This window comes from Gavialis gangeticus, unplaced genomic scaffold (assembly GCF_001723915.1).
Source record: "Gavialis gangeticus isolate Ggan-Ray unplaced genomic scaffold, GavGan_comp1, whole genome shotgun sequence".
NCBI lineage: Eukaryota > Metazoa > Chordata > Crocodylia > Gavialidae > Gavialis > Gavialis gangeticus.
The window spans coordinates 28,290,485-28,317,298 of NW_017729025.1; the positions used below are offsets into that span (position 1 = coordinate 28,290,485).

At 41.2% G+C, this 26,814-nt stretch overlaps 1 protein-coding gene across 1 annotated transcript in view; it reads left to right on the forward strand.

Annotated features, from left to right (window-relative positions):
* WARS (tryptophanyl-tRNA synthetase) overlaps window positions 1–26,465 on the forward strand; it is a 46,276-nt gene extending 19,811 nt beyond the window's left edge. The window contains exons 3-11 of the mRNA XM_019518560.1: window positions 123–330; window positions 3,877–3,985; window positions 5,621–5,740; window positions 6,421–6,603; window positions 13,870–13,970; window positions 14,846–14,958; window positions 16,247–16,420; window positions 23,337–23,477; window positions 25,952–26,465. Coding sequence (XP_019374105.1) covers window positions 123–330; window positions 3,877–3,985; window positions 5,621–5,740; window positions 6,421–6,603; window positions 13,870–13,970; window positions 14,846–14,958; window positions 16,247–16,420; window positions 23,337–23,477; window positions 25,952–26,110 — 1,308 coding nt within the window. The 3' untranslated portion in view covers window positions 26,111–26,465. The remainder of the gene's footprint in view (window positions 1–122; window positions 331–3,876; window positions 3,986–5,620; window positions 5,741–6,420; window positions 6,604–13,869; window positions 13,971–14,845; window positions 14,959–16,246; window positions 16,421–23,336; window positions 23,478–25,951) is intronic.
* The last annotated feature ends 349 nt before the right edge of the window (window positions 26,466–26,814 follow it).

Here is a 26,814-nt window from a genome sequence, read left to right on the forward strand (position 1 = left end):
TGTGGTTTACCCAGTGTCATAACTGGGCCCTTTTGTTGTGTGTGTAAGCATCTGTATGTTGGAGGTGTTATTGGAAAACCTTCACTGAAGTCTACTAAATCTGAAAACTTTCCTTTATTCAGGATGAAATTGACACAGCTGTGAAGTTACTGTTGTCATTAAAACTGATGTATAAAGCAACAACAGGAGAAGGTTACAAAGCTGGTTCACCTCCAACAGATTTCACACCAATAAACAATGCTCCAACTTTAGCAGAAGATGATGATTTTGTAGATCCATGGACAGTGCAGACATCCAGTGCAAAAGGCGTAGACTATGACAAACTCATAGGTATATACTCTCTTATACTGTAAATTCTGTGTTCTAAATGTAACTTTTGTAAAATGATTCTAAAAACCTAACACTTTTTCAAAGGTTTTGTTATATCCTCTCATTTTGAAACAGAAGTTTCATGTGTTGTCAGCATGTCCAGCTAATAATATGACCATTTCCAATTACAGAACTTCCATGAAGTTATTACTGTGTATAATAATGGGGACTGCTCATAGGGACCATTATAATTAGTTGCAAACTAGCTTCCATTATACCCTGTCTTTTTACACTAACGCATTTCTAAAGAATCGATTGTTAAGCTGAAACTGTCCATAGATTGCTCTCTCCTTTGTGATTTTTGTTTTATCTTATGCTGAATTCCTTTGGTTTTTTTGTTGGTTTTTTTTTGGAATTTGGGATATGGGGAGAATTAAGCAGAGGAGTGTAAAGAATACTAGCTGGCTCATTTGGGTGGTGCTAAGGTATGATTTAAACTGCCATTAAACAGGGAAAACCAAGTAAGGAGTGCAAACAAAAATACTGTCCTGTCTAATCTCTTTCATTTATAGCATTATACAGTCTTTGTACCTACAACATGTACAGATCTGTACAGTAACTGGAAAGCCTTCTAGCCCTCCTGTTGAAATGGATGGTGTCTATTCAATAATATGCATTTTCTGGCTTAACTGTGCAGCCTTAACTTTGCAGTAATCTGTTGCATGCAATTTATGTATAGTGGTTTGCAAGTGTCAGTTTGTTCTGTTCTCCCAAATGTTGTTTGGAAGTATGATGGTCTGAATATGTTGGAAGCAAGGGCTATTTAGTGATCTTTTGTTGGACCAGCGATATAGCTGAGAGCAATGTCCAGACAAGCTTTCAAGAACAGATGCCCTTTAGGTCAGGTGAGGACCTGAAGAAGGATACTGTGATACCTGAAAGCTTATATAAGTCTATCCCAATCACACAGTTGGTTCAATAAAAGATATTACTCACAAAAATCTTTGCTTCTTGCATATTATAGCTACATCATAACTTCAACACTTGTAAAAAATGTTATAAAAGAATAGGAGGGCTTAGTATTAAAACAATGAGATCTAGCTTGTGCTGCTTCAGTAGCAGCATGTGGACATGGACATGTACAGATTTTTGGCCTCATACCAAGTTGTGGGTTCAGCAAGGGATATTTATTAAGAATAGAATGGGATTTCATTTCTCCTTGGGGAGTTTGAGTGGAGAAATAATGTAATTAGATTTAAATGGTAGGATTCTTTTTATCCTATGAAGAATAAGCACTCCAGGAAATGTAATACTATTCAGCAATAAATAAATATTTTAAAAAATCTTCCTTTCTATAAAGGTTTATAATCTTAATCCCTGATTGTAAACAGTTTGACTACTCTTCAAGGCAGAGGGTATTTCCGCAGACTGAATATTCGTTAACACCACAGTCCCTTTGTTTTAACTGTAGACATGAAGCAAAAGTGCCAAGAAACGATGCAATTCAGTGGCATATTTTTTCTAACATAACTTTCTTGAATGTACATGGCTATGTGTAGCCAAACAGTAGAAACCATGTATAAGTATAAGGATATATTAGGAGAGAATGAAGATTTTCTTCAACAAAGAATCTCCAAATTAGTTGCTGTTTGGAATTTGGGATATGGAGAGAATTAAGCAGAGGAGTGTAAAGGATGCTAGCTGGCTGACTTGGGTGGTGGTAAGGTATGCTTTAAACTGTCATTAAACAGGGGAAAAAAATTCCACTTCCCCACTGAATGATTTTGATTGTGAACATGAAAAGGCCCCCCAAGTTCAGTTAATCATTTGGCTTGAAGTCATCTCAGAGGTGGCTGTGCTGCCAGCAACCTAGACACATTAAGAGAAAGGAATAACCACTGGCAAGACAGGCATGCCAGTATTGTAGGCACTCTGACCTGCTAACTGTGGGTACAGAAACAAGCAGGTTTATCCTGTATCTGGGAAAAGGGCAGAGTTTAACCAGAAATCAGTTCTTCACCACTCCTTTCCTCTTCATTTGGCTCCCACCACTGGTATAATCAAGGAGATCGAAAGAAAGGAAACTGAAAGCAAGGCAGAACTGAAAACAAGTGAGTTTTCCCAGTGTGATTGGCAGCTGGACTTTAAGTTTGAGTTGAGTTTCTATACTGGTAGCTGAATTGTTAAAACGCTTTAAAGACCCGCACAGTTGTCATAAAGCTGCACCTGCTGTCCTCATCTTTACATTTGAAAGTGACAGAAGAGGAAATAAAATAATTCAAACTCAATTTTTTAACTAGGACCCTTTATTTGTCTAATTTAACCTTCATTTCTACCACTTCCTTGGTATAATCTGGTAAACATCATTCTATGTCCCTTCTGTGTCCATATGGGTGTGGTTTTTTAAATTGTTTTTTAAAGTGGCAGACTTCTGAAAGGGTAAGCTCTGTAAGATTATATATTATCAATTTTACAATTATGGCCTAGGGCTTTGGTGGAAAGGAGCAATTGGTTCTCCCTGTCTTCAAATTCTGGTCAGAGGAAGAGATGGAGGGATGAGCAGTGGTTAATATAAATCTGGTTAAAATTCCCAGTGATGCCCCTTTTTTCTTCTACCTCTGGAGATGCGCTGTTCTCAGATGATTTCTCATGAGATCATTAACATTGTCCTGCAGTTGTTCTGTAGACTTCTCAGGTTGCATTCAGGGTATTTATATTGTCTTCTCGAAACAAGAACTTGCTGTCAGTTTCTGTTTTCTTGATGTCAGACCCAAACGGCTATTTACGTGCCTTAATGTTTTTGATGCCTGATACATCCTTGAATACTTTTCTCAAAGAATCTGCTCTCCTGATACTGGTTTTAGGAAGGGTCATATTTATTCTAATCCCTGAGGGGCAGACTGTCTTTGCTCAATCAGCTATCTTGGTTACAGCAGTGTGGCCAGACAGTTTCAATCTTTATGTTTTTGTGGAGAATCCAGGCAAGCTGGAGCTTCCATAATGGTATCAAAATAAAAGCAAAGGACTTCGCCTTTCACACCTCAGAAAGATAAAGAGAACAGTTTGAATGCTTATGGCTGGCAATAAGCTTTGGGAGGTAAGGAAGGGAGCTGTAGAGCTACACAGCATCCATTCCTGAAGCGACTTCCTTATTGATTTTAAAGGGATGTTTTCTCTGAAATACTTTTGTCTTACTCTATCTTAAGGAGATGGTATACATACCGTATTAACCAGTCATTGGTTTCCACCTGTAAAGAATGCCCTGCTGTGGTAGTCACAGTTGGGACCAGGGTCCTGGTCCGAGAGTGAAAGAATTGAGTGATTCTGCCAAAGATCACAAAGGCAATCCTACAAGGCTAGGAGGGGTCAGAGGTGCTGTTACTGTGACAAGAGTGAGCAGCTGTTTGCAAGTTTTCTGAACATGGTAATTAACTGTGACCCAAATTATTCCAGCTTTGTAATGTTGTTTTAGATGTCTTCAGTTTAGTGCCTAAGGAATATATTCTGTTTAAGTGTATAGAGCACTTCAGCTGGCAACATATATAAATTATGCAATTTTTATTGCAGTTCGGTTTGGCAGCAGTAAAATTGACAAAGAGCTGATCAATCGACTAGAAAGAGTAACCGGGCAAAAACCTCACCACTTTCTACGCAGAGGCATCTTTTTTTCTCATAGGTGGGTGAGTTTTCTTACCAATGTAGAACTTTAAAAGACAAGGACTGTGTGCAGATCAAGATACATACAGCACCTGTCCATGTAGTGGGAGCAACCTGTGCCCAATAGAAAGCCATGCTGTGCTGTCATTTTACAAATGTAAACCCAATTGAACATGCTTGAAACTATGCTTGTTACTCCAGATTTACACCATCCTGACAGAAAAATGTTGCCCCCAAAGGCTAGTTAATTTATTTCAGAATATATGCATTGATTTAGAATATTTCACCATTAATTCCAAGCAAGTAGGGAAAATTTAGGGAATGCAATATGGGAGTCTTTGCTATTTCACTATGATGCCTTCCTTCCACCTTGTATTATAAGGACCACTGTTTTTGTAACATGCGTGAATAAGTAGTATAGAAAATAGCAAATAACTGCTGTTGTGTTAAGCAGAAAAATATTCTAACATGTCACTAGTTTAACAAGAAACAGTTGGTATTAAAATATTAAGTCTAGAGAAATCAAGTAGTTTTGGAATGTCATTTTCTCTTAAAGTCTAGCACTAAAATTTTAAAAGCTTTCTGTAAAGCAGCACATCTTTATTTATTAAATGATGCAACTAGCAGTTATATTTATGGCTATTGCATGACTCACTTTTGCAAAGGTGGCCTTAATGAATGTGTGGGCAGCACAGGAAATGTTATAACCCCATATAAATAACTGAGGGGGAGGATTCAAAAGCTGTTTGTCATAGGGTATGATTCAGCAGTTTCTTCTTGTTTGAGTTCCTCACATTTAGCATCTATAGAAGGAGTATCGCAGCTTATCTGCAGAAATAAAATCCCTTGAATCCCACATCTAAGTCCTTTTTAAAGTTATCCTTTGTTCCTGGAAATAAAATCTTATTTCTTGGTACAATCAAACTTTTTGGGAGCAAGGTGCAAGGGAAGGCAGATGGATACAAGTTGTTAATTCAAGCAGGAAAATTTTCAAGTCTTAGGTATTGTCTAGTTCTAGTCATGCTTAGGCCCATTCCTCAATCAGTAGTTAACGACATAGACCTCTCTGTGCTCGTGTAAAGTGTCTGTTGGTTTCCTTGAGTCTCTACACAGATTCAAGGATCTGCAGCATCCTGGGATGCCTTGAGATCCTTTTAAGGGTGTCACGCAACATTAGTACTAGTAAGTGTGCAAAGACTTACACATGACTCACAAGACAGACCCAGATATTTCAAATAGGAATCCATAGTCGGGGCCTTAAGTCTAAAAAGATTAAGAACCACTGGTCAACACTGTTGGAATCCAGTGGACGACCAGTGCCTCCCATCTAATGTCATAATATAAATGCTATATTTTCTATTAAATAATTCTGACTTGACTTTTTTAACCTATTTATATGTTCTCTCTGAGGTTTAGGCAAGCACAACTTTTCTTTTCTTGTTTTCTTTAGGTAACTCGTTTTAAGTATGCTAATAATAGAGTGTTAAGTTGCTCTATTTTATATGTGAATACATTTGGCAGTCAGAAGCTTTCACTCTTCAAATCCAAGATTTTACTTTCTCTTACAGTTGTCCTTCTAGAATTCATTCATTTATCCTTGTTGCTCAGCTTCTATAAAAGTCACATTGTGTTGCCTCTTTTTTATTTTCTGTAGAGATATGAACCAAATTCTTGATGCATATGAAAATAAGAAGCCCTTTTACCTTTATACTGGTAGAGGCCCCTCCTCTGAGGCAATGCATGTTGGTCATCTTATCCCATTGATCTTCACAAAGTAAGTAGCTTGAGCCACTATGTTATGTACTTCATATTGGACAAGAACATTCGGTTTTCATCTAGTGACATACTGAATTGCATTTAACATTTAAACAGCGCATCACAACCAAGAACTGTTTATTTCAGTTAAATATAAGAGCAAACGTAAAAATCTGTTATGAAATATTAAGGTCACATTCGGTAAAGTAAATATGTTACAGTCCCAGCACCCGCTGTAACTTTCCCATGTGTCAGGTAAACATTATTCGTTGTTCTTTTTCCTGTAAAATAAGTGTATGCCAACTCAGCAAGTTTATGTAATAGTTTGCATGACCTGGTACCAACAGTAGCTGGGAACTCGGCTTGAAGACTCACAAAATTCCTTTCAGACTTATGTTCCTGAATGACAACAAATACAGTGAGGCCACTGATGTAGCCTTAGAAACCTAGCCTCATTTCAGTTTTGCCTGAGTAAGCATTTATGTTCTGTGCAAAATGTGTGTGAAAGAGTAGTTCTGAGAGAGGGTGAGGGGGATTCTTCATGTTCTGACTCGATAGAATTTTTGCAATGGTTTTGTGAAAGTATCAATGACTAAATAACATGCATAGAGGTAGAGATTCAAACCTCTTCATTTTTTCTCTGAATTTACAACTTATTCACTGTCAGTTATCTTAAAATATTTTTTTAACTTTGAATAGGTGGCTGCAAGAAGTATTTGATATTCCTTTGGTTATACAGTTGACTGATGATGAGAAGTACCTTTGGAAAGATCTGACGGTTGAGAGAGCTTATGAATATGCTGTAGAGAATGTAAAGGATATCATAGCCTGTGGTTTTGACATCAATAAAACCTTCATCTTTTCTGATCTTGACTACTTGGGGTAAGTTTATAACAATTTCATGACCCATATCAAACGTTTTAAAGTATTTTCTGTGTACTTTCAACAGCTAGCAACATAAGCACAGCTTTATGACTGGATTTGAAACCTATGTGAGAATTTTTTGTGCCACTTAACACAGAACTTTGCTTTTAATGAGAATGTTCTTACTATCCATGGTTGCTTACAGACAGAAAAAAAAGAAAAGAAAACAGTGCTTTATGCCCCCCATGCCAAGCACAGCGCATGCTCAGACAAGGCAACGTGTTAGTTTGACCTGGCTTACCCAACGTCTGTATCCATCAGGTACTTCAGCAGGGCTTTTTGGTGCTTTTATCTAATAGCTGAACATTATTTGGGCCATATGGATGAGAGAGGCTTTTCAACTGACACTATTACCAGTTAGTAATGTGGTTACATTATTCTAGCACGCTACTACACAGTGATTGAGTGAGATTAGGTTTCCCATTTATATTTATCATGGTATTTTCCTACCACACTTACCATGGTTCCTCCTATGGTGTCCACTTTACTTTCACCATCATAATATTTTTTGTTTATACTTTAGTCCTAATTTTGCAGTTGGTTTATATGCTTTTGGGATATACATATACCCTGCCCCTTACAATCAACAGTTCTTTAGACTAACAAGCATTCCATCCTTTGTAACTCATTGGGGTGCTGGAACCCATTTTATGGTATGCCGTTTTCCATTGGGAACATTGGAAGACTTAAACAGTGGAACCCTAAGAAATATTTATCAAATTATTTCTAACATACTTGCCCTAAGTCCCATTCCCCATGTTTTATGGTACCATTGACCATTATTTACCATGAAGCCCATTTTTCCTGCCAGTTTTTATATGCTTTTTGCAAATCCACATTCATTCTGCTTCAGTTGTGCCCGGTACTACATCTTTAATTAATTGTATTTGCATTTGATTTAACAAAGATTATGCTTGGGTACATGCCACTGCTTTTGCAGTTTGCTCTATCATGTTAATTGTGGCTTTCTCTATCATGTTAATTGTTTTCTTAACTCTTTTTATTAACAATTTTCCCAGTTGTCTGTCTTCTGTTTTAGTTAAATTAATAATTATGTTAGTATGTAACAAGGAGCTGGACCTGGGGCTCCTCAACTCACCTGTTGCACCTGTTGCTGTGATTAATTTATTAGCCAGAATTTTTACATTTGTAGAATTAAGGGTCACATCGGCAGTTTCCACTTGTTCCAATAGCACTTCTAAATCCTTTTTTTCATTTTTTGCTTGGGTTCGGATTGTGGTCCCTGAAAATAATTTGGCATAATTAACACTAAGCATTGATTAAACCTTTCATCGTTATTTCGGATAAACCTTTTACAAGACTGTTAATGTTACTAACATTAAAACTAATTACGTTCATACACACATAGAACATCACAAATGTATAATTGGTTACAGTTTGTCTCAAACTACTGAGGTTGCCAAAACTAATTTCTTTGAAAATAAGATCTTGCTTTGGAACCAGGGGAAACTATTTGGAGCTGGGCTGTTCTCAGTGGTGGCAGATGACAGAACAAGGAGCAACAGTCTCAACTTGCAGCAAGGGAAGTTTACATTAGATATTAAGAAGAATTTTCTCACTAGGAGGCTAGTAGAGCACTGGAACAGGTTACCCAGAGAGGCGGTAGAAGCTCCGTCCTTGGAGGTTTTCAAGACCCAGCTAGACAAAGCTTTGGCTAGGATGATCTAGTTGGAGATAGTCCTGCTGTGAGCAGGGGGTTGAAGTAAATGACCTCCAGAGGTCCCTTCCAACCCTCATTTTCTAGATTCTATGAAACACCTTAGCCTGTTGTTCCATCACCTATTGTCCATCACTGGTTTGTAGAGCACGTTCATAGTTTCCCGAATGGGTTATGGTTTTACATGAATGTTTTCCCTTTGTAAAGTTGCTAACTATAATAAAGTTTTCAGTATACTGTACCATCAACATGGTGCTAATAGCTGCAGACTTCACCTTCAGTGTCCAGTGTGATCTGCTGTCATTATATTACAACATAGACATGTTGCCGGTGACTTTCAGTGGATATGTGCCAGCTATTATGTCAATTGCACACGTTTTTGTTGACGCTGGCCTTGATATAATCATTCCTGCCACCAGCTATATCTGGACTAAGCTGAACAGTTTTGCTGCTTCTATTATCATCAGGAGGATCTGTATCTTACTACTGTTGTCCCTGTAAGACAAAAAAGAAGAGCTTCTTGCTCCCGTTATTGGTCTCTCCATGCCTTCATGTATAGGTTGCTTATTTTTTTGGATTACCACTTGATGCACTGTGGTGCTAGTCTTGTTTACAATCCTAACGGGCCCTATCCATAAAAGACTTAGTGAGTGATCCTTCTCTTTAAACAACCTGTGTAGTACATGATCTCCTACTTCCCATTTCTGGGGATGTAGTAAAGGTCCCATTCTCCTGTCCATTTTTTTAATATTTGCTTTTAGGGTTACAGCCACTTGCCTGTTTAACTATTGCAATTGAGTTTACAAATCTTGAACCCATTTGTCTTTGAGAATTCTGGGTTGCATCTCATTGAATGGACCTTTCACCCACCAACACTCTGAGAGCCTAATTTTTTTCCCCATCATTGCACGGTGAGGGAGGTAATCCTATGCGCTGCTCAGGTTCTTCTGATTGCCATTAAAATTAAAGGTATCTATCCCAATCCTGACCTTGTTGGTTGACTGCCTTATGCAAGGCAGTTATATAAGGTCATTCAACAAGTTTTAGTTAAAGCCATTTTGAAATGTAGGACACTGAATACACGTAACAGTGAGGCGCACTGGAACATTCTAATTAATGGAGTTGGCTCCAACGTGTTCTAACTGCAGCTAATTAGAACATGTTGGAGCACATGTATAGGTACTCTTGAAGACCCTTTTCAACAAAAGGGGCCATAGGCCCCTGGCAGGCAACAAGGCATCACTTAACCTTTACAACTCTCTTCTCAAGGGGGAAATGGGGATGGTCAATAGGGAGGGTCACCCCAGTGATTGAACTCGTAATTGTAATAGGGAAGATATAGATTTGGGCAATTGTCATCCCAGTCTTCTAACTCATTTTCATTAGACCCATCTTCTCCTACATGTCCCTCCTCTCTTCCCCCCAACCACAAGCCTTGTATCTCTGCCACAGTTTCCTCTGACACTCCTAATTTAGCTTCCAACTCTCTTATCTTCTGGTGTCATTGACTGTGGTCAGACCTAGTTAAATTTGGAGAATCTTTCAAGACCTCTCGCACAGCTTGTGGATCCTGTCCTTTCTATTTCCACAATGCTGTTTCTTTATCTGCTTCCTTCTTTTTGGTTTTATAAAGCTTCCACTTGTTTTTTTAACTTTGTAATTTCTACTTTGTCCTTTAAGGACATGCCTTGTAATGTATTCATTTGTGCCTTTAAGACAGCCACCTCTTGCCACAGTTTCTCTGCCTCATCCTCTGCATTCTGTAAATGTTCCATTTCTTTAGTTAAAGCTGTACCTGCAATCAACAGCCCCTGGAGGGCATCTCACTTCTTTGCCTTTTTATTCACCCAGGGTTTATGTCTGGAGACTATCCAGGAAAGACCACTGGTTGCACAACTGCACAAATGGATGCAGTCCACAGAACGCATCCTTATCCCAGAAACTTGGAGTGGTTTTGTCTACAACCCACTTCTCCAACTCTGACTCTTTTTTTTTTCCTCTCACAGTCTGCCACGAAGTTCACTAATCTAGGGGGAATACTCCCTAGGTTGCCCTGAGCCTAACACAGAACAAGTTGCAACACTTTTCTGTGATTCCCTTAAAGACACTGACTGTCTCACTCTCATGCCCACTCACAGACTCCTCAGCCTGTGTTACGCATGGCACATGTTGCACACAATCTACGATGCATGTATGGCTTACACTGGTAACCTTGGGGCTGAAACTTGATTATTTGGGATCAAAACCTTACTGATGTCCTTAGCTTGATATAACTTTTCTGCTCTTTTTAGGGGATACAAGTAACTTGTCGAAAACCTTGCATTGAAGTATAACAAGAAGGTTACCATTTTAATTTCCAGTAGGGGGTGCACCGCTAATAGAAGCTCACAAGATTCTTGCAATTTAAAAATAAGCAGCTTATTGTAACTGCCTGATCTATAATAGAGTTTGAAAATTAGGTTGTAGGCTTTACTTTCGCACATGGGTGTGGAGAAAAAGCTTCCAGGAAGTCTTCAGAATGGGGAAGAATGCTTTAGAGACGGCACTTAACCTTTTGTATCCCCACATGGCATTGGTTCTCAACTCATTAAAAAGAATTTGTTCTTATGGGACTTAATTTTGCAAATTTTTACCAATTCAAGTATCTGTTTCCTATGTGAGAGGGGCCCCATGTGAAGGCATAAGACCTCAATGATTTTACATTGATTTTTGTTTTTATGCCATTAAATACATTTTCAATAGTATGCAAGAGGACAGTGCCTCTGAGATGTTCCAAACTGCCTAAGCTTAAAGGCTTCTTGATAAGGCTTTGAATTTCTTCTAACTTATTCATGCCTGCCTGCCATATTTCTGTGAAACATCCTCAGTGTTCACCTAAGTTTGCTTCCATTTGTATTCTCAATAAACCTTTAATGGAGACCAGTGGCAGCAGAGTTAGACCTGAAGTGTGGTTACAAGTTCCACCCATGTACATGTGCAAACACAGTGTATATTTTGAGATCTGTCTCAGTCTTGAACAAAAATAGCAGAAATGTTTGTTGAATGGCAGTTGCTGAAGCTGCGGTATTGCTACATGTTCTCATGCATCTGCCAGTATTGCCAAATGGCGCTGAAGGTGTAAGCTAATACCTGACTGTCCATTAATTCCAGTTCCCTGGAAAGATTAAAGTTGCAAAACTTTATGATCAGGGAACAGATGTATATTTTTGGAGCTCTTTTTTTTTTTAATAAGCTCATGTACTTACCTTTGATTAAACCTTGTAAGGTCCCTTACAGCCCTACTTTCCTAAGTCCCTGTGATCAATATTAAATATCAGAGATCTTCTGACCCAGAGATTCAAGTCAGTTCTGGTATAGAAGTATTGGTCCTATATATTTATCATTTTACATTTATTATAGTTCTTTCTTTCTTTTTATAAAAATCAGTTTTTAAAATATTTTATATTTTAACAACAACAAAAACCCAGAAAAATTCTCCAGAGTGCCCCCATTCGTATTATATATACACCTCAGTAATATTCCCCTCCCTTTTTCTGCAAACGGAAGAGAGGAAATGTTTTGTTAGAACATATTAGGCCTGAACTTGAAATCTTTTACTCGGTGAGTATTTGTGACTCTTATGTCTGTCCTATTCAAGTCAGCATGTGTAGGAGCTACTTAAGTAAGTAAAGATGAGCAAAGTGAATAAGCATGAGCAAATTATGAACAATGTTTTCCCCTTCCCTCTAATGCCCTAAGAACTAATAATAGGGAAGCAGAAAAAGAGAAGACTCTAGGGCATTGTCTCATACTCCCAAACTTGTATCTAAATTTCCTATGCCACACACAGACTACAGCAAATGTAACTTCCAAGCAAAAATAAAACACTCAATAAGAATTTTAAAGTAACAGAAGAAAGAAACAATTGGAATAGGCAGCAGGTATCTCTACAGCTATGATAATCAGACCTTCATGTGTTCTGCAGCGTCTGTATGGCTTAGATCCAATTCTGTACCAACCGGACTGCAAAATCCTTGAGACAGGGACCTTGGCTCATTCCATCTTGTACAGCACCATGTTGTTATATTTATTTGACAGTTTAAGGCCCTAATTGGGATCGAGGTTACATTATCTAATGGGAATAAAAATATACAGGAAAGCACAATTCCTGCCTGAAGAGTTTGCAAAGAGAGGAGAGGAGAGTCACAGTAATAAGAACCTCCAAGTTCATAAATGAGTTGTGTGCTAATATGTTTGTATCAGGTGTATTGTTTTGTGTAACAGCCCAGCCAACTTCAGATTTTTTTTTTTGCAGAGAGGTGGGTCAGTAATACTAGGTTTGATCAGTACTACTCTCGCAAAGCCCCTTGCAATTTTAATAGAAGGTCTTGGCTAAGAAAAGACTGTAGGGTTAGCCTTGGAAGTTGTTAGTGTTTGGGTTTTCTTTATCCTTCCCCCAGAAGCTTTTATCTGTTTTTCAAAAACTGTTCTTAGTAGACCCATAACATATAATTGGCACTTGAAAGAGGAAGGTTAATTAGGTGTTCAGATACAGAGGTTATAAGCATGCCTAAAAACCTCTCTAATTCAGGGGAGGTTAACTCTTTGGAGGAAAGTTATGGAGCTTTTCTCTAGTGTTCCCAATGCTTGCTTTCCTGAAAGGGAAGGAAACCATTTTTGTTTTTCCTTGTAGTGCAAGAAATTTGCAAAGATGTCATCCTGATGAAGAAATACTCTCTGCCATTTTACTTCCATTCATTGATAACTACAGGTCCCATTTGCACTGGAATTATTTCTGGGGTTGACAACACATGGAATAGCTCTACAAAATTTAGCTGTAGTATTGGAGCTGCCCATCCTTAACCAACTGAAACAACAACAGAAATAGCTACAGCCTCCCATGAAAAATTCAGCTTTTCAGCAGAAATTCAAAAAACAACTGTTTTGATTTAGAAATGGTGTTAGAAATGCTGTCTAATGGGATCATAGTCAAATGCATCCCACTCCTATTCTCTATAGACCAAGCTTCCTAGTTCAACTACATCTCCCATGGTCTCCTTTCTAAGAGAGAGCAAATGCTGTATCTTGATGGTATCATTATGGAAGATTTCAGTTCAAAATGCCGTGGCCTAGAGAAGGAAATGGGGATCTGACACCATTTCAGCTCCCATGAGCATCACCCCAGCCTCATTTGCAAGTCAGAATATTTCTGTTTCCAGGCTTGTTTTTTTGACAAAAAGGTTATGTTTCAGCGTACAGCAACTACCGACTGTGAGAAGTTTCATATTTAGGAAACCTCAATCTTCCACCAATAAAGCCAATTTTCATAAAAAAGCTTTTGATGAGCCCTGTCTACAAAGTATGTGGTAGCTTCAATAAGAAAATGTAAAATAATCTTTATTTAACAACAAGTATAACTATCCAGAATGTGTCCTAAAGCAGTACTGCTCAGGTGGAGTAACAGCTCACTTGCGTTGTGTCAGTTTTATTGCAGAAATTATATTAGAAAAAGTTGAAGAGGGAAACTATATTTTGCTATTAATTTGTCTTTTCATTTTGCCTTACAGAATGAGTCCTGGATTCTACAAAAACATTGTAAAGATTCAGAAGCATGTTACATTTAACCAAGTGAAAGGAATCTTTGGTTTTACAGATAGCGATTGCATTGGTAAGATTGTGAATACGAATTGCTAGAAATTACAGCGTTTTGCACGCTTTTTGAGTCAAAGGCAACTTGGTTATGTAAACAGACTAGGATCTGCACTCATTAAAAGGCTGAGAAGGAAAGCTCAATGTTAATATTTTAAACTGGTGTCCTTCTTCAAGCCAAATTACAGCTACCAATTTTTTTTGCAATATAAATACTGCTGTTGTCTTAATGGCAATGAAGTATTAAATACAGAATTTATCTAAGTTTGTGTGATAAGCTTAAGTGTAGTGACTAATTATTAATTTTACTACTATTAGCATTGGAATGGTTTCAATAAAAATATTCCTCTTGTAAGTCCTTTCCATCCCTACTTTTCTATGATATATTCTCTCTATATATATTTATATGTATTTATATATTAATAAATAAAATTCAGTTTAATATTTTACATAAAGAATTCCCTAAAAGTAGGACTGGAAGAGACTCAAGGCAGAAATATTCCTATCCAAAACATCCCATACAAAAGCTTCTCTCTCTCTCTCTCAGTCAATTCAATATCTGAGCAAGATAGAATTAATATGTATTTCAGATATTGAACTAAATTAATTGTTTCTGTGTAGTTGTATGTCTTGTTAAGAATATCAGAAGTGTCGTAGTAGGTCAGACCAATGGCCCATCTAGCCCAATAGCCTGTCTCCGACAGTGACCCAACTGAGTGCCTAGAGTAATTTAGTCCTTTTCATTACCCTTCCTGACACCCACCATCATTAGTTTAGAGATGCCAGTGAACTTTGTTAAAGTTAACTTACTTTAGTATTAATTGATTATGCATCCTAGGTGATAGTGCACTGGCAAGGGCAAATCAGAATCTTCCAAAATGTCTTCTTTTCTAGGAAAGATCAGTTTTCCTGCTATTCAAGCTGCTCCATCCTTCAGCTCAACATTCCCACAGATTTTCAAGGGCAAGGAGGACATTCAGTGTCTTATTCCATGTGCCATTGATCAAGTGAGAAATCATCTTATTATGCATCAGCTTTATTTTAAGGGGTGTGTGGGGGTTTTTTAATGCACACATCAGACCTCTCTGCAGGGGCATGAATGCATTTAGAAAAGTTTATTTCCACAAGCACCTTCCTTAGGAAGACATGTGAAAAAGTGGAAGGGTCTTACACTATGTCCAGTAAAAACAAAAGCCCTTCAGCCAAGAGTACACACTTTACTAGTTAGTACATGTTCCTATTAAGTATTGAATCCATCGTGATCTCAGCTCAATTCCTGTAGTGTACAGGTGTAGGCATGTGTTGTGCCCACCTAGTCAGGCACCATGGCCTTCTTTGAGGGATCAAATCCCCAGCCTTTACCATCCAAACAATAAATTTTTACCATTTGAATGCCATAAGCTACAGGACTTTACCTCCTCTGGGAGCAGCCACTGGGAGATGTATGAACTAAAGCAGGACTGTCCAACCTATAAGCGTCTGGGGGCTACATGGGCCAGACAGGCGGCCACTGCCCCCTCTGCTGCACTGTGCACACAGACACCCTGGCCTCCCCCTCAACTCCCCAGCTGTATTGTACCTCACAGACATCCCAGGCTGCCAGGGATGTCAGGGCTGCCAGGGCTCTTGGGGCGCTACAGCCTGCACTACACTTCAGGAAGCTGAAACTGGAGGAGGGAGGGGAAGCCTGGATGCCCCTACTGTTGCTGCAGCTGGAGCAGTGGGGGGAGCAAACAGCTGGGTAGGAGCCCGGGGGCTGCAAGTTAACTCCTCAAGGACCACATGTATCCCCTGGGTCGCCCGTTAGACAGCCCTAAACTAAACCATTGCATTCCATCCGTACTGTATTGTCACCACAATTGACCCCCGCCACTTGTTAGGTGTGTCAGCCCCTGACATGGCTTGTAAAAAAGCACTATTAACTCAGTGCTGGAAGAGTGCTCAGTGCTCTAGATCAGATTCTGTGTCTGTGGAAGCTTGCAGTCCAGCTGCCAGCCCCTGTTGATAGGTGGCCAACTCTTGTCTGAGCCATCCAACGTATGGCTTTCACAGTTACTGAAGTCATAACACAGCTTCTTTTAAAATAAATGTATTGAGTGATTATGACATGAGTCCACAAAGAGACTACAAAGATACAGAGAGGGATTTTTTTAGGGTAGGTTGGCTGCCTAAGGGAACTGGTAACTGAATAGGGAATATCCTGCCAGAAGATTAGTGCTTTGAAGCTGAACTAGGTCAGAAATAATCAAGCAGTTTTCAACTGGGTATATTCAGTTTTATTGGTGGTTGTTCCAGGATCCTTACTTCAGAATGACCCGAGATGTAGCACCTAGACTTGGATACCCAAAACCAGCATTACTGCACTCAATCTTTTTCCCAGCCCTGCAAGGAGCACAGACAAAAATGAGTGCCAGTGATCCCAACTCTTCCATCTTCCTCACTGACACGCCAAAGCAAATCAAGACAAAGGTAAGAAAGTGTTCATTTATTGAACATGTACAGCACTGTTGAAGAAAGGTAGATTTCTTCAGGGTAACAGAAGAATCTGTTGTTGTTGTATGGCTATCAATTCATACCTGGCCATATCCTCTTTCCTTGAACCGTTCATCCTGTGTTCAGGAATGGACTGAGTCATACAAATGTAACTGACCTCATAGACACTTTTGCCTTGCCAGCTAGACTACCAGAGTAAGGTTTAATGTACTAAACGTCTGGTTGGTTCCTCTGGTGTCTGCAGAGCTCTGGCGTAAGAATAAGATCTGTTGATTCTCTGCCTCTAAAAATACTCAGCAGTTTCCATAGTTGTAAAGACTGACGATCTGTGATGTATATTAAATTAGCAGCTCTTGTTCTCTATTGATACTGCACTGTACCAAACACCATGTGTTACCCAGTGCCGGTTGCTAGGCAAGCCAAGCTTTTACTGCTGCTCTCAATGTATCTGCCTTTGCTGTGGACTCCTCCAGCTAATTAGCTTGTGAACAGAAATATTACATTAACTTCTGCCTTGATATTGAAACGGGCATTTCCCCCTGACCAGGCATATTTCCATAACTTCTGTTAATCCTAAAGGAAAGGTTGCCTGTGGTAGTAGACTGGATTAGGCAAGGTGTGCCCCTGTGATGTAGATTTGCTCTGAGAATGAGTCATCCTTAGAACATTCTGGAAACATTACGAGTTAGACGGGGAAACCTGCTTCTGGGACTCTGGCTGTGAGAGACACTTGACTTGCTAACGTGTAGGCAGGTGTTCTTTCTATGCCTAAAGTTAGCACTTAATGGAGGGTGTAATGATGAAGTATCCAGCCTGTGATTAGTGAAAGGTTGCTGTCATTCAGAAGAGGAGGAGGATCTCTGCGTCTGGCAGATGAGTAGGGAGCATCGCTAACATGGTTATCAAGCTATCGTGGGGTGCACTGATCAGACTTTTCCACACTGAAGAACTAGCGTCTTGCATGTCAACTGGTAGGAATAAGCAGTATTTAAGAAATACAGTTGTAACTCACTGTCACTGGGGTCTTGCATTTGTGTGGTGTGGATGTCAGTTTGCTGTGCTGTACAGTTAGGTGGAGTTTGTTTGGGTTTTTTTAAACAAAGCTTTACACTAGACTATGCTCTTCTAAATATGACATTGGTCCATTCTTTTGGTGAGTCCACTATCTGACAAATTAGGCTGTCACCTATGAAAGCTTACGGCTGTCTGAACCTGTGGGTCCCTCTGGACTTTCAAGTAAAGGCAAGACAGAACTGAAGCATGATCCATACATGGGGCCTCTGGTGCCTCCTGGTGAGGCACTGTTGCGGGGGAGGGTCCCATCATCTGCAGGACTCCCAGCCCCAGCTGCGCCTGGTGCACCCCAGTCAGCTGATGGGCTCCCAGCTGCAGGGGCAGACTGCTACACGTGCAGATTTAAAGCTGGATAGCAACCAGGCATAAAGTTAGTACATATTTTCGAGGTCTGACTTTATAGCTGGTTGGAGCTTTTTATGGTGTAATAGCTACTTTGCTTGTGTAGCTGGTCTCAAGGTAATTATGCAATTAACCAGTTAATTGTACAGTACCTGTAACATGTAGAAGGAGGCTAAGGTGCCACCCTGCCCTGCCTTGTACCTGATTTCAGACTAACTCCTGCTCTCTAAATAACCTCCAGGATGCTACCAGCCTACATCGCCTGTTTTAGTAAACTGGTTGAAACTGTAACTATAAATATGGTTCTAACCACTGTGAATATCACAGTATAAAGGTGTAACCCACACTGCTTGGCCAAAGGAAATGTATGCCTTGTTCAGTCCATTAGAATTCTTTGAGCATTAATAAAGTAATGGATGAAGGGGAACAAGCTGATATTTCTTTAGATTTTAAAAATATAAAAAGTGGCCACTAAGGAAACAAGGAAGTAATGCAGCTAAAGGTGGATATTGTTCTGGATCATGAACTAACCAGGAGACAGAAAACAAAGAGCAGGAATGAATGATAAATTTCCACAGAGGCAAAAAGATTTACAATGGGCTGCTTTGAGATTCTGTAGCAGAACTGATGATGATTAATGACCCAGAAAAAGCTTGTGAGCAATGAGATAATGCAGTATTAGGTTAATCAAGCCTGGACCTAATCAAGTGAGGTAAATGGTGACACTATGGTAGATTAAATTCACTGTGAATAAATGAAAGAATATCTTTGACTACTTATTAATCTTACTAGGAACTAAATGATCTGAATCGATTTTCAGAAGCACTGCAAGACTTTTCTGTTTGGGCAGGTATTTATTAACCAAAACTAGGCAGAGATGTTTTTCAGTGGGTTTCTGCTTTATTTTGTGATTTTGTTACTTTATTTATTCCAGACACTCTTTTAATTGCTGTTGTGTCTCCCTTGCCATAAGGCTCCTTGAGCCTTGAAGGGCAGGATGTAAATCATATAAATAAAAGAATAAAACTCAGGAGAAAGTTGCAGACATCCCAATGAAACCCTCTGTTGAATAAGCAGAAGCACTTGGCAGGGCTAACCGGACCTTGTCGTGCATCCACAGGTGCATCTCGAGTAGAGCCAAGAAGGTGATCCTCCCCCTCTATGCGACGCTGGTCAGGCTGCAGCTGGAGTACTGCGTCCAGTTCTGTGCGCCCCATTTCAGGAGGGATGTGGACAACATTGAAAGGGTCCAGAGGAGGGCCACCCACATGATCCAGGGACAACAGGGCAGACCCTACAATGAGAGACTGCGGGACCTAAACCTGTTCAGCCTTCACAAGAGAAGGCTGAGGGGGGACCTGGTGACTGTCTGTAAACTCACTACGGGGGACCAGAAGGGTTTGGGGGAGACACTGTTTCCCCTAGCGCCCCCTGGCATAACAAGGAATAATGGACACAAATTATTGGAGAGTAGGTTTAGATTAGACATCCACAAGAACTACTTCACAGTTAGGGCAGCTACAATCTGGAACCAACTTCCAAGGGAGGTGGTGCTGGCTCCTACCCTGGGGGTCTTTAAGAAGAGGCTTGATGCCTACCTGGCTGGACTCATTTGAGTCCAGTTTTTCTCCCGCCCAGGCGGGGGATCGGACTTGAAGATCTACAAGGTCCCTTCCGACCCGACTTTTATGATTCACTTTATTAAAAATAACTAATGTGAGGATACATAAGAAATGGGGCCAAGTATAATATAGAAAATATTTTGTCGTTTTATAAAACAATGGTGTGTTCAGTTCATCTCAGAAAAAGATATTGGAAAGTTAGAGTAGAATTTTGTGAGATTTGGAATAGGGAAATTTTCTTGTGATAACAGGTTCAAATTGTTTGCCTTACTGAGGAGTGCAACCCCAGCCCCTTCCCCACTGACTGCACCAAGGCACATGTGCCAAGCAAAATGTCTTTGCATGCCATGCTCCCTTGCTGTGGATTGCCTACCCCTGTACTAGTGTTCTTTAAAGGTGTCAGTAAGCAAATGAACTGGGGCAATCCAGTTGACATAGTCTATCTGGGTTTCCAAAAAGCTTTTCACAAGCTCCATTGTCAGAAGCTCTTAACTAAATGAGGTAATCATGGGATTACAGGAGACGTCCACTTGTGGATTAGAGATTGACTCAAAGATAGAAAGCAAAGAAGTCAGCTTTCAGGATGGAAAGAAGTAAACAGCAGGGACCCCCGGGGATCTGTTTTGGAACAAATGCTGTTTAAGGGAGGGCTGATTTCAATGAGTTAAGGAGATTAGTTGGCGAGGCACTGAGGTCCTGGAGGGGAGGGGTTCCTTAAGGAAATGATCCTCCAAGCCCAAAGGGTGACAGGCCCAACACGAATCAAAGGGACAAGAGTGCTCAAAAGCCCCTATGGCTCACCAAAGGTATTCAGGAATGTCCTAAAGCTAAAACAGAGGCATACACCCAATGAAAGGGAAGGGCCATCACCAAAAAGGCTTATACCTCCATTGCTCGAGACTGTAGGGGAGGTGTTAGGAAGGCTAAGGCGGAGACAGAACTGGGACTAGCGACCCGGATCAAAGATAACAAGAAGTCCTTTTTTAGATACATAGGAAGTAAAAAGAAGGCACCGGGTAACGTGGGTCCCCTGCAGAACACGCTTGGAAATCTGGTGGTCACACCAGACGATAAAGCTGACCTCTTTAACAAATTCTTTGCCTCTGTTTTTCTGAGCAGAAACCGGGACATCTGCCCCAGCGGGATTCCAGATGGGCTCAGGAGAGGCACAGCCGGGCCCAGGGTCAGAGAGGACCGAGTTAGGGAACTTCTGGTGGGACTGGACATGTTCAAATCAGCAGGTCCTGACTATCTCCACCCCAGGGTGCTGAGGAAATTGGCAGAGTTCATTGTGGAACCCCTGGTACAGCTTTACGAGCACTCGTGCTCTGGCAAGGTGCCAGAGGACTGGAAAAGGGCCAATGTGGTCCCCATTTTCAAAGAAGGGAGGAAGGAGGACCCAGGAAACTATAGGCCCGTTAATCTTACCTCGGTCCTGGGGAAGCTCTTTAAGAAAATTATCCAGGAGCATATCTGCGAGGGATCAGCAGGGGAGATCATGCTTAGGGGCAACCAACATGGGTTCACTAGAGGCAGGTCCTGTCAGACCAACCTGGTGGCCTTCTACAACCAGGTCACAAATTCCTTGGACACAAGTGTCGTGGTGGACATAGTCTTTCTGGATTTTAGGAAGGCCTTTGACACTGTCTCTCACTCCATTCTCATTAAAAAATTAGGCAACTGTGGTGTCAATGCCTATGCAGATGGGTCGCAAATTGGCTGGAGGGCCGCACCCAGAGAGTGGTGGTGGGTGGGTCGTTTTTGACCTGGAGGGATGTGGGCAGTGGGGTCCCCCAGGGCTCGGTCCTTGGACTGAGCTGTTCAACATCTTCATCAGCCACTTGGACAAGGGGGTGAAAAGCACCTTGTTCAAATTCATGGATGATGCTAAGATGTGGGAAGAAGTGGGCATGCTAGAAGGGAGGGACAAGCTACAACTAGATCTGGACAGGTTACAAGGGTGGGCAGATGAGAAAAGGATGGGTTTCAACACTTACAAGTGCAGGGTGCTGCACCTGGGGAGGAAGAACCAGCAGCATACCTACAGGCTGGGGAACTCCCTTCTCGTCAGTGCAGAGGCAGAAAAGGATCTTGGAGTCATTATTGATTCCAAGATGAACATGGGCCGGCAGTGTGAGAACGAAGTCAGTAATGCTGACCGCACCTTGTCGTGCATCCACAGATACATCATGAGCAGGTCTAGGGAGGTGATCTTCCCCCTCTATGCAGCATTGGTCAGGCCGCAGCTGGAGTACTGTGTCCAGTTCCGGGCGCCGCACTTCAGGAGGGATGTGGACAACATGGAGAGGGTCCAGAGGAGGGCCACTCGCATGATCAGGGGGCAGCGGGGCAGGCCCTACAACGACAGGCTATGGGACCTGAACCTGTTCAGCCTCCACAAGAGAAGGCTGAGGGGGGATCTGATGGCCATCTATAAACTTACCAAGGGGCACCAGCAGGGAATGGGAGAGACCCCGTTCCCCAAAGCACTCGCAGGAGTAACTAGGAATAACAGTCATAAGCTGTTAGAGAGTAGGTTCAAGCTAAACTTCAGGAGGCACTACTTCACAGTTAGGGCGGCTAGGATCTGGAACCAACTTCCAAGGGAAGTGGTGCTTGCTCCTACCCTGGGTGTCTTCCAAAGGAGGCTGGATAATCACCTTGCCAGTGTCGTTTGACCCCAGTACTCTTTCCTGCCATGGCAGGGGGTCGGACTTGATGATCTGCTCAGGTCCCTTCTGACCCTACCAATTATGAGACTGTGAAACGTATTCATAAATGATCTGAAAAAGAGGGTGAGTAGCAAGGTGCCCAGATTTGCTGATGACACAAAATTATTCAAAGTGCTAAAGGCCAAGGCAGACCATGAGAAACTACAGAAGGGTCTGGAACGATAAATGGCAGGTGCATGTCAATATAGATAAATGTGAAGTGATGGGGTCATCAGATGAAACCAGTAGGTAGTTAAGTTTAAAACTAACAAAAGGAAGTTCTTTTTCACACAAAGCATAATTAAAATGTGGAACTCACTGGCCCCAGATGTTGTGGCAGCTGACAGTTTAGCTGGATTCAAAAAGGAACTGGACAAATTCTTGGAGGAAAGGGGCACCAGTATGTTATGGAGCGTGGGAATTAGGGATACAGCCTCTGAATTAGAACTTCCTAGACCTTAAATGCTGATGAGTGCAAGTGATAGAGGAACAGTGGAAAACATCCCTGGTCATACCCAGTGCACTCTCCCTTTCAGCATCCACTCTCTTCCACTGTGTAACACTGGGCAATATGGACCTATGGGCTGACTCAGCCAGTGATAATTTTTATGTTCTTATGTTTATGTTCTTAGTATCTGCAGCTTCTCTCCTTGTCTCTCTGCTATCTTTCCCCTTGCATTTACTACAGTTACCAAATCTACTCATTTTTTCCTAATGTAATTTCTCTGAATTGTGCCTCTTCCTGTCCCATCAAAGTTAATTTCTTATTGAGGTTGAATCTCTTTAATGTTGTTTTTAGAGTTTTTCTTTTTGCAAAAACCAGCGTGCGTTTCCCAACAAGTAGCAGCAACAGTACCAAAAAAGGACTTGCAAATCCACAGCAAAAACTGGGATGCACTCTGTCTGCTACTGAACCAGACAAAAGACTTATGTACTGACTCTGTATATCCTCATTTTCTCCTCCTGAAATCCCTTTAACTCGTTCATTAAAATTAGGCTTCTTGCCTTGACTTTTAAAACTACACAATCTGCTCTTACTTGCAGTTCAACTGATCTTTAATGTAGATTTTTGTTATATGTGTTTATTACATAGTAAGTAACGTTTGAGAAAAGTTAGGTCATCAAACCATTGTGTTATTCTAGATCAACAAGCATGCCTTCTCTGGAGGAAAAGATACTATTGAAGAGCACAGGAAGTATGGGGGCAACTGTGATGTTGATGTGTCTTACATGTACCTAACCTTCTTCCTTGAAGATGATGACAAACTTGAACAATTGAAGCAGGTAAGGAGCCAAGAAAAAATATTAATTGCTATCTGTCCCCTCAGAAGGGTCTGGGGCGGGACCAGCCTATAACCAAGGCTGCCTGTGAACCTCTTTGGGCAAGATACTTTGTGCTGTGACATTACCCCAGTCACCTCCTTCCTTTGAGTTGCTGTCATGCTTCCAGCCAATGAGTGGTCAAGATTTGTGTTTGATGATCGCAGCATTTTCTCCTCACGTATGTCATTTGTTCTGTCTCCTCTAATATTTTTGTAAGGGTATCTTGGGCAAGAGAGTTTTTCCTCTCCCATATCCTGTATTTAAATTATATCAGTTTTTTGGCATTTTTAATAATCATTTAAAAAGCCCTACTTGTGTCTGGAGTCCAGATCCTCAAAAGTCTTTGCAGCTACTAACTCCCATGAAACTTTCACGAGCACTTACAATTAGACATCTGATAAACATAGGGAAAGTCAAAAAGTGTTCTCTATTAGTATACAATGAAGCCTAAACAAAAGCTGTCATACATATAGGCAGCTTTGCTCTATGACCTACCTGAAATGGGCTCTTCTTCTCATCCTGGGTGTGGTGGTAGCAGTAGTAAAACTAAAGAGTGGGCAGGTGACTAGGACAGCAGCCCTGAGTGCCCACCTTGCTGGAGAGAGGGGCACAAAAATAGTAACTTAGTGCAGAATCTGCACACTCCTCCTTTCGTTTCCCCCACATAACCTTGCCTCTGCTTTGAACAGGGAAGGAAACAGGATTGGGCATGATGTTAATCCAGGGGTTAGCAATCTATGGCCTTCAAGATGAAACTGATCCATGGAGCAATCAAATCCAGCCTGCAGACAGAGCTTTGGCAGCATTCAGTGGGGGGTGGGGGATGGAAGAGGGAGCTTCAGCTGCAGACGCACTCACCATGCCACCACAGGGGAGGTGCCAACTGCTGTGCATCCTAGCACTAACCTTCCTGCCTGCCCCTGACCCAGGATGGTCATTTCCAGCCTACAAGTGGGAAAGGTTGCCAAACACTGTGTTAATCTTTTTAGACTAAAATAGCTAATTCCTTATGTATTCCAGGAGCACACTTGACCCACTCCCGTATTTTCTGAAAAATCTCCTTCCATGGCACTAGCACTAGAGTACATTTTGCCATCATGCTGCTTTGTTGCAAATTTAAGAAAAGATGGTCTTGCAATCTGGTTTAGCTTAATGAACCCACGCCAGTTACGGTGCCATAATAGGAAGCTTTCAGAAGCAGCCGCTGTGTGTGTGCCCTCCATTATAGCTGAGAGGAATCCAAAAACCCCAGAAGTCCATTGAAAAACATTTTAATAATTATGTTTTGTTTTCATTAAGAAATTTAGTCACTGCTGAGCTGGTGTCTGCAATAGCTGAAGCTTGAACTGGTGTCATGAATGGCAAGGGCTGATGGGATATTTGCTACCATTTCAAACAAAACTTGAGCTCTTCAGGCCATAACCAGTTTCTAACATAGCGCTGAATGCAGGCTGAGCCTATTTGCCAGCTGCTAAATCACTTTCAAAAGCAATGCAGGTGCATGTATTACCAGAAATGAGTAAACAGTACAGTTTGGACAGAGACTGTCAGAGCCCTAAGGCACATCTAAATGAAAGCATGCTTGCTTTTCCCAAGGAACAAATACCTGCAGCGCATAGTTGTGCCATTGCTACTTGTCTCTGGGGAATGACCATGCCCGTGTGGTCTGGCACACAGCAAGTTGCCCCAGGTAGGGTAGAGGAGGCTGGTGCCAGCACCTGGGCTGGCCCCAGCAGCCTTACCTGGAGTCCTGGGTGCCTCCTAGGGCTCCAGCAGCAGGGATCCAAGCACATGGAGCCTTGCTGGCAGCCAGAGTGTGGCTCTGCCTGGCCAGATTCCAGTTTCAGGCAGCAAATGCTGCCACCACGTGCACCACCCTGCTCTGCTTTTTTTTGGCACAGATTTTTTGACATAGGGATCTCCTGGTGTCAAAAAAACCTGCTGCGCTGCAAATTTAGCAGCATGGCAAACACCTCCATATGTGGCATGTGCATTTTGCAGCACCCCACAAGGGGTCTGCAGCTCTGCAAACCACATGTGCATGCTCATCTGGACACACTCCTATAGTGTAAGGGGGGTTATACTATCCATATTTGGATTCTTAGGAAACCCTACGACAAAAAAGTGTGACAGTTTTCTTATGAAACTCAAGACAGTGACCAGAAACATGTTATTTTGTTTATTTTGATCTCCTAGGGAAGAAAATGCTTGGTTTCCCATTGTTACAACTGGATATCCAAGTTAAATCTTTGTTCACATAGCTTACTCAGTCTGTATAGTATGTGTAGTAACATACTGCTGTATCATAACCTTATGCTGAAAATTGCACTTACGGGTGATATTAGGGAACCTAAGCAAATAATTAACTTTGTGGCAGCCAAGTCTTCATTCACCAAAAGCCAGGCTTTAAAAACCCATTGCCCCTCTCTCGGCAGGCTTACACAAGTGGGGCACTGCTCACAGGAGAGCTGAAGAAGGTGCTTATTGAAACATTGCAGCCCTTGATAGCAGCTCATCAGGAAAGACGCAAACAGGTCACAAACGAAATGGTAAAACAGTTTATGACTCCACGGAAACTGGCATTTGAATTTTAGGGACATGTCTGTAATTTAATTTATCATTAGATAAACCAATATTGAATCATCATAGTCCTCTGTTGGTTGTCATCACTTCATAATTATGTGCAAGCTGCAATCACTGGTTTATAAATATGACTATTAACAGGTTACTTGCAATGAATCCTCAAGGACGGTTCAGAAAAAAAAATCTGGTTCAAAATAGTATTTAGGAATGAAAACTAGTTAACTGCAGAATTGCCTTCACTGCAATATGAATGCTACTCTTCTCAGACTCTTCAGAGCAGTGTTTCTGTTGGTAAAAGCACCCTATTTATTGTATTTCATGTTGAAAATATAAAGAAAAATTAATAAAAGTTTCCATTGTAATGTGGAAGTCTAACTTGTAAATTGTTCTAGGAATGGTATCTCAGAGAAACCAAGTTATTCAAAGCTCCAACTTTGGTCCTACATACCACAGTTTAAGGGACTGAATTGTGAAGCTGGCTACCAGGGAGACATGCTGCACTTGCATAGATGCTCATTGCCTGTAAAACTCAACCTCCTGTGTGTCTGAGGATCCAAAAATAGAGACTATGAGTGTCCTTCTGACCAAAGCAGGGGGCTGGGAATCAGGCCCTCTCTGCTCCACCCTTCTGCTTGGACCTGAGGAAATCAGGACATCCCTGTGTCTCCATTTCTGTAAACCTGTAAAACTGATGATTCCTAGTGCCCAGACCCTC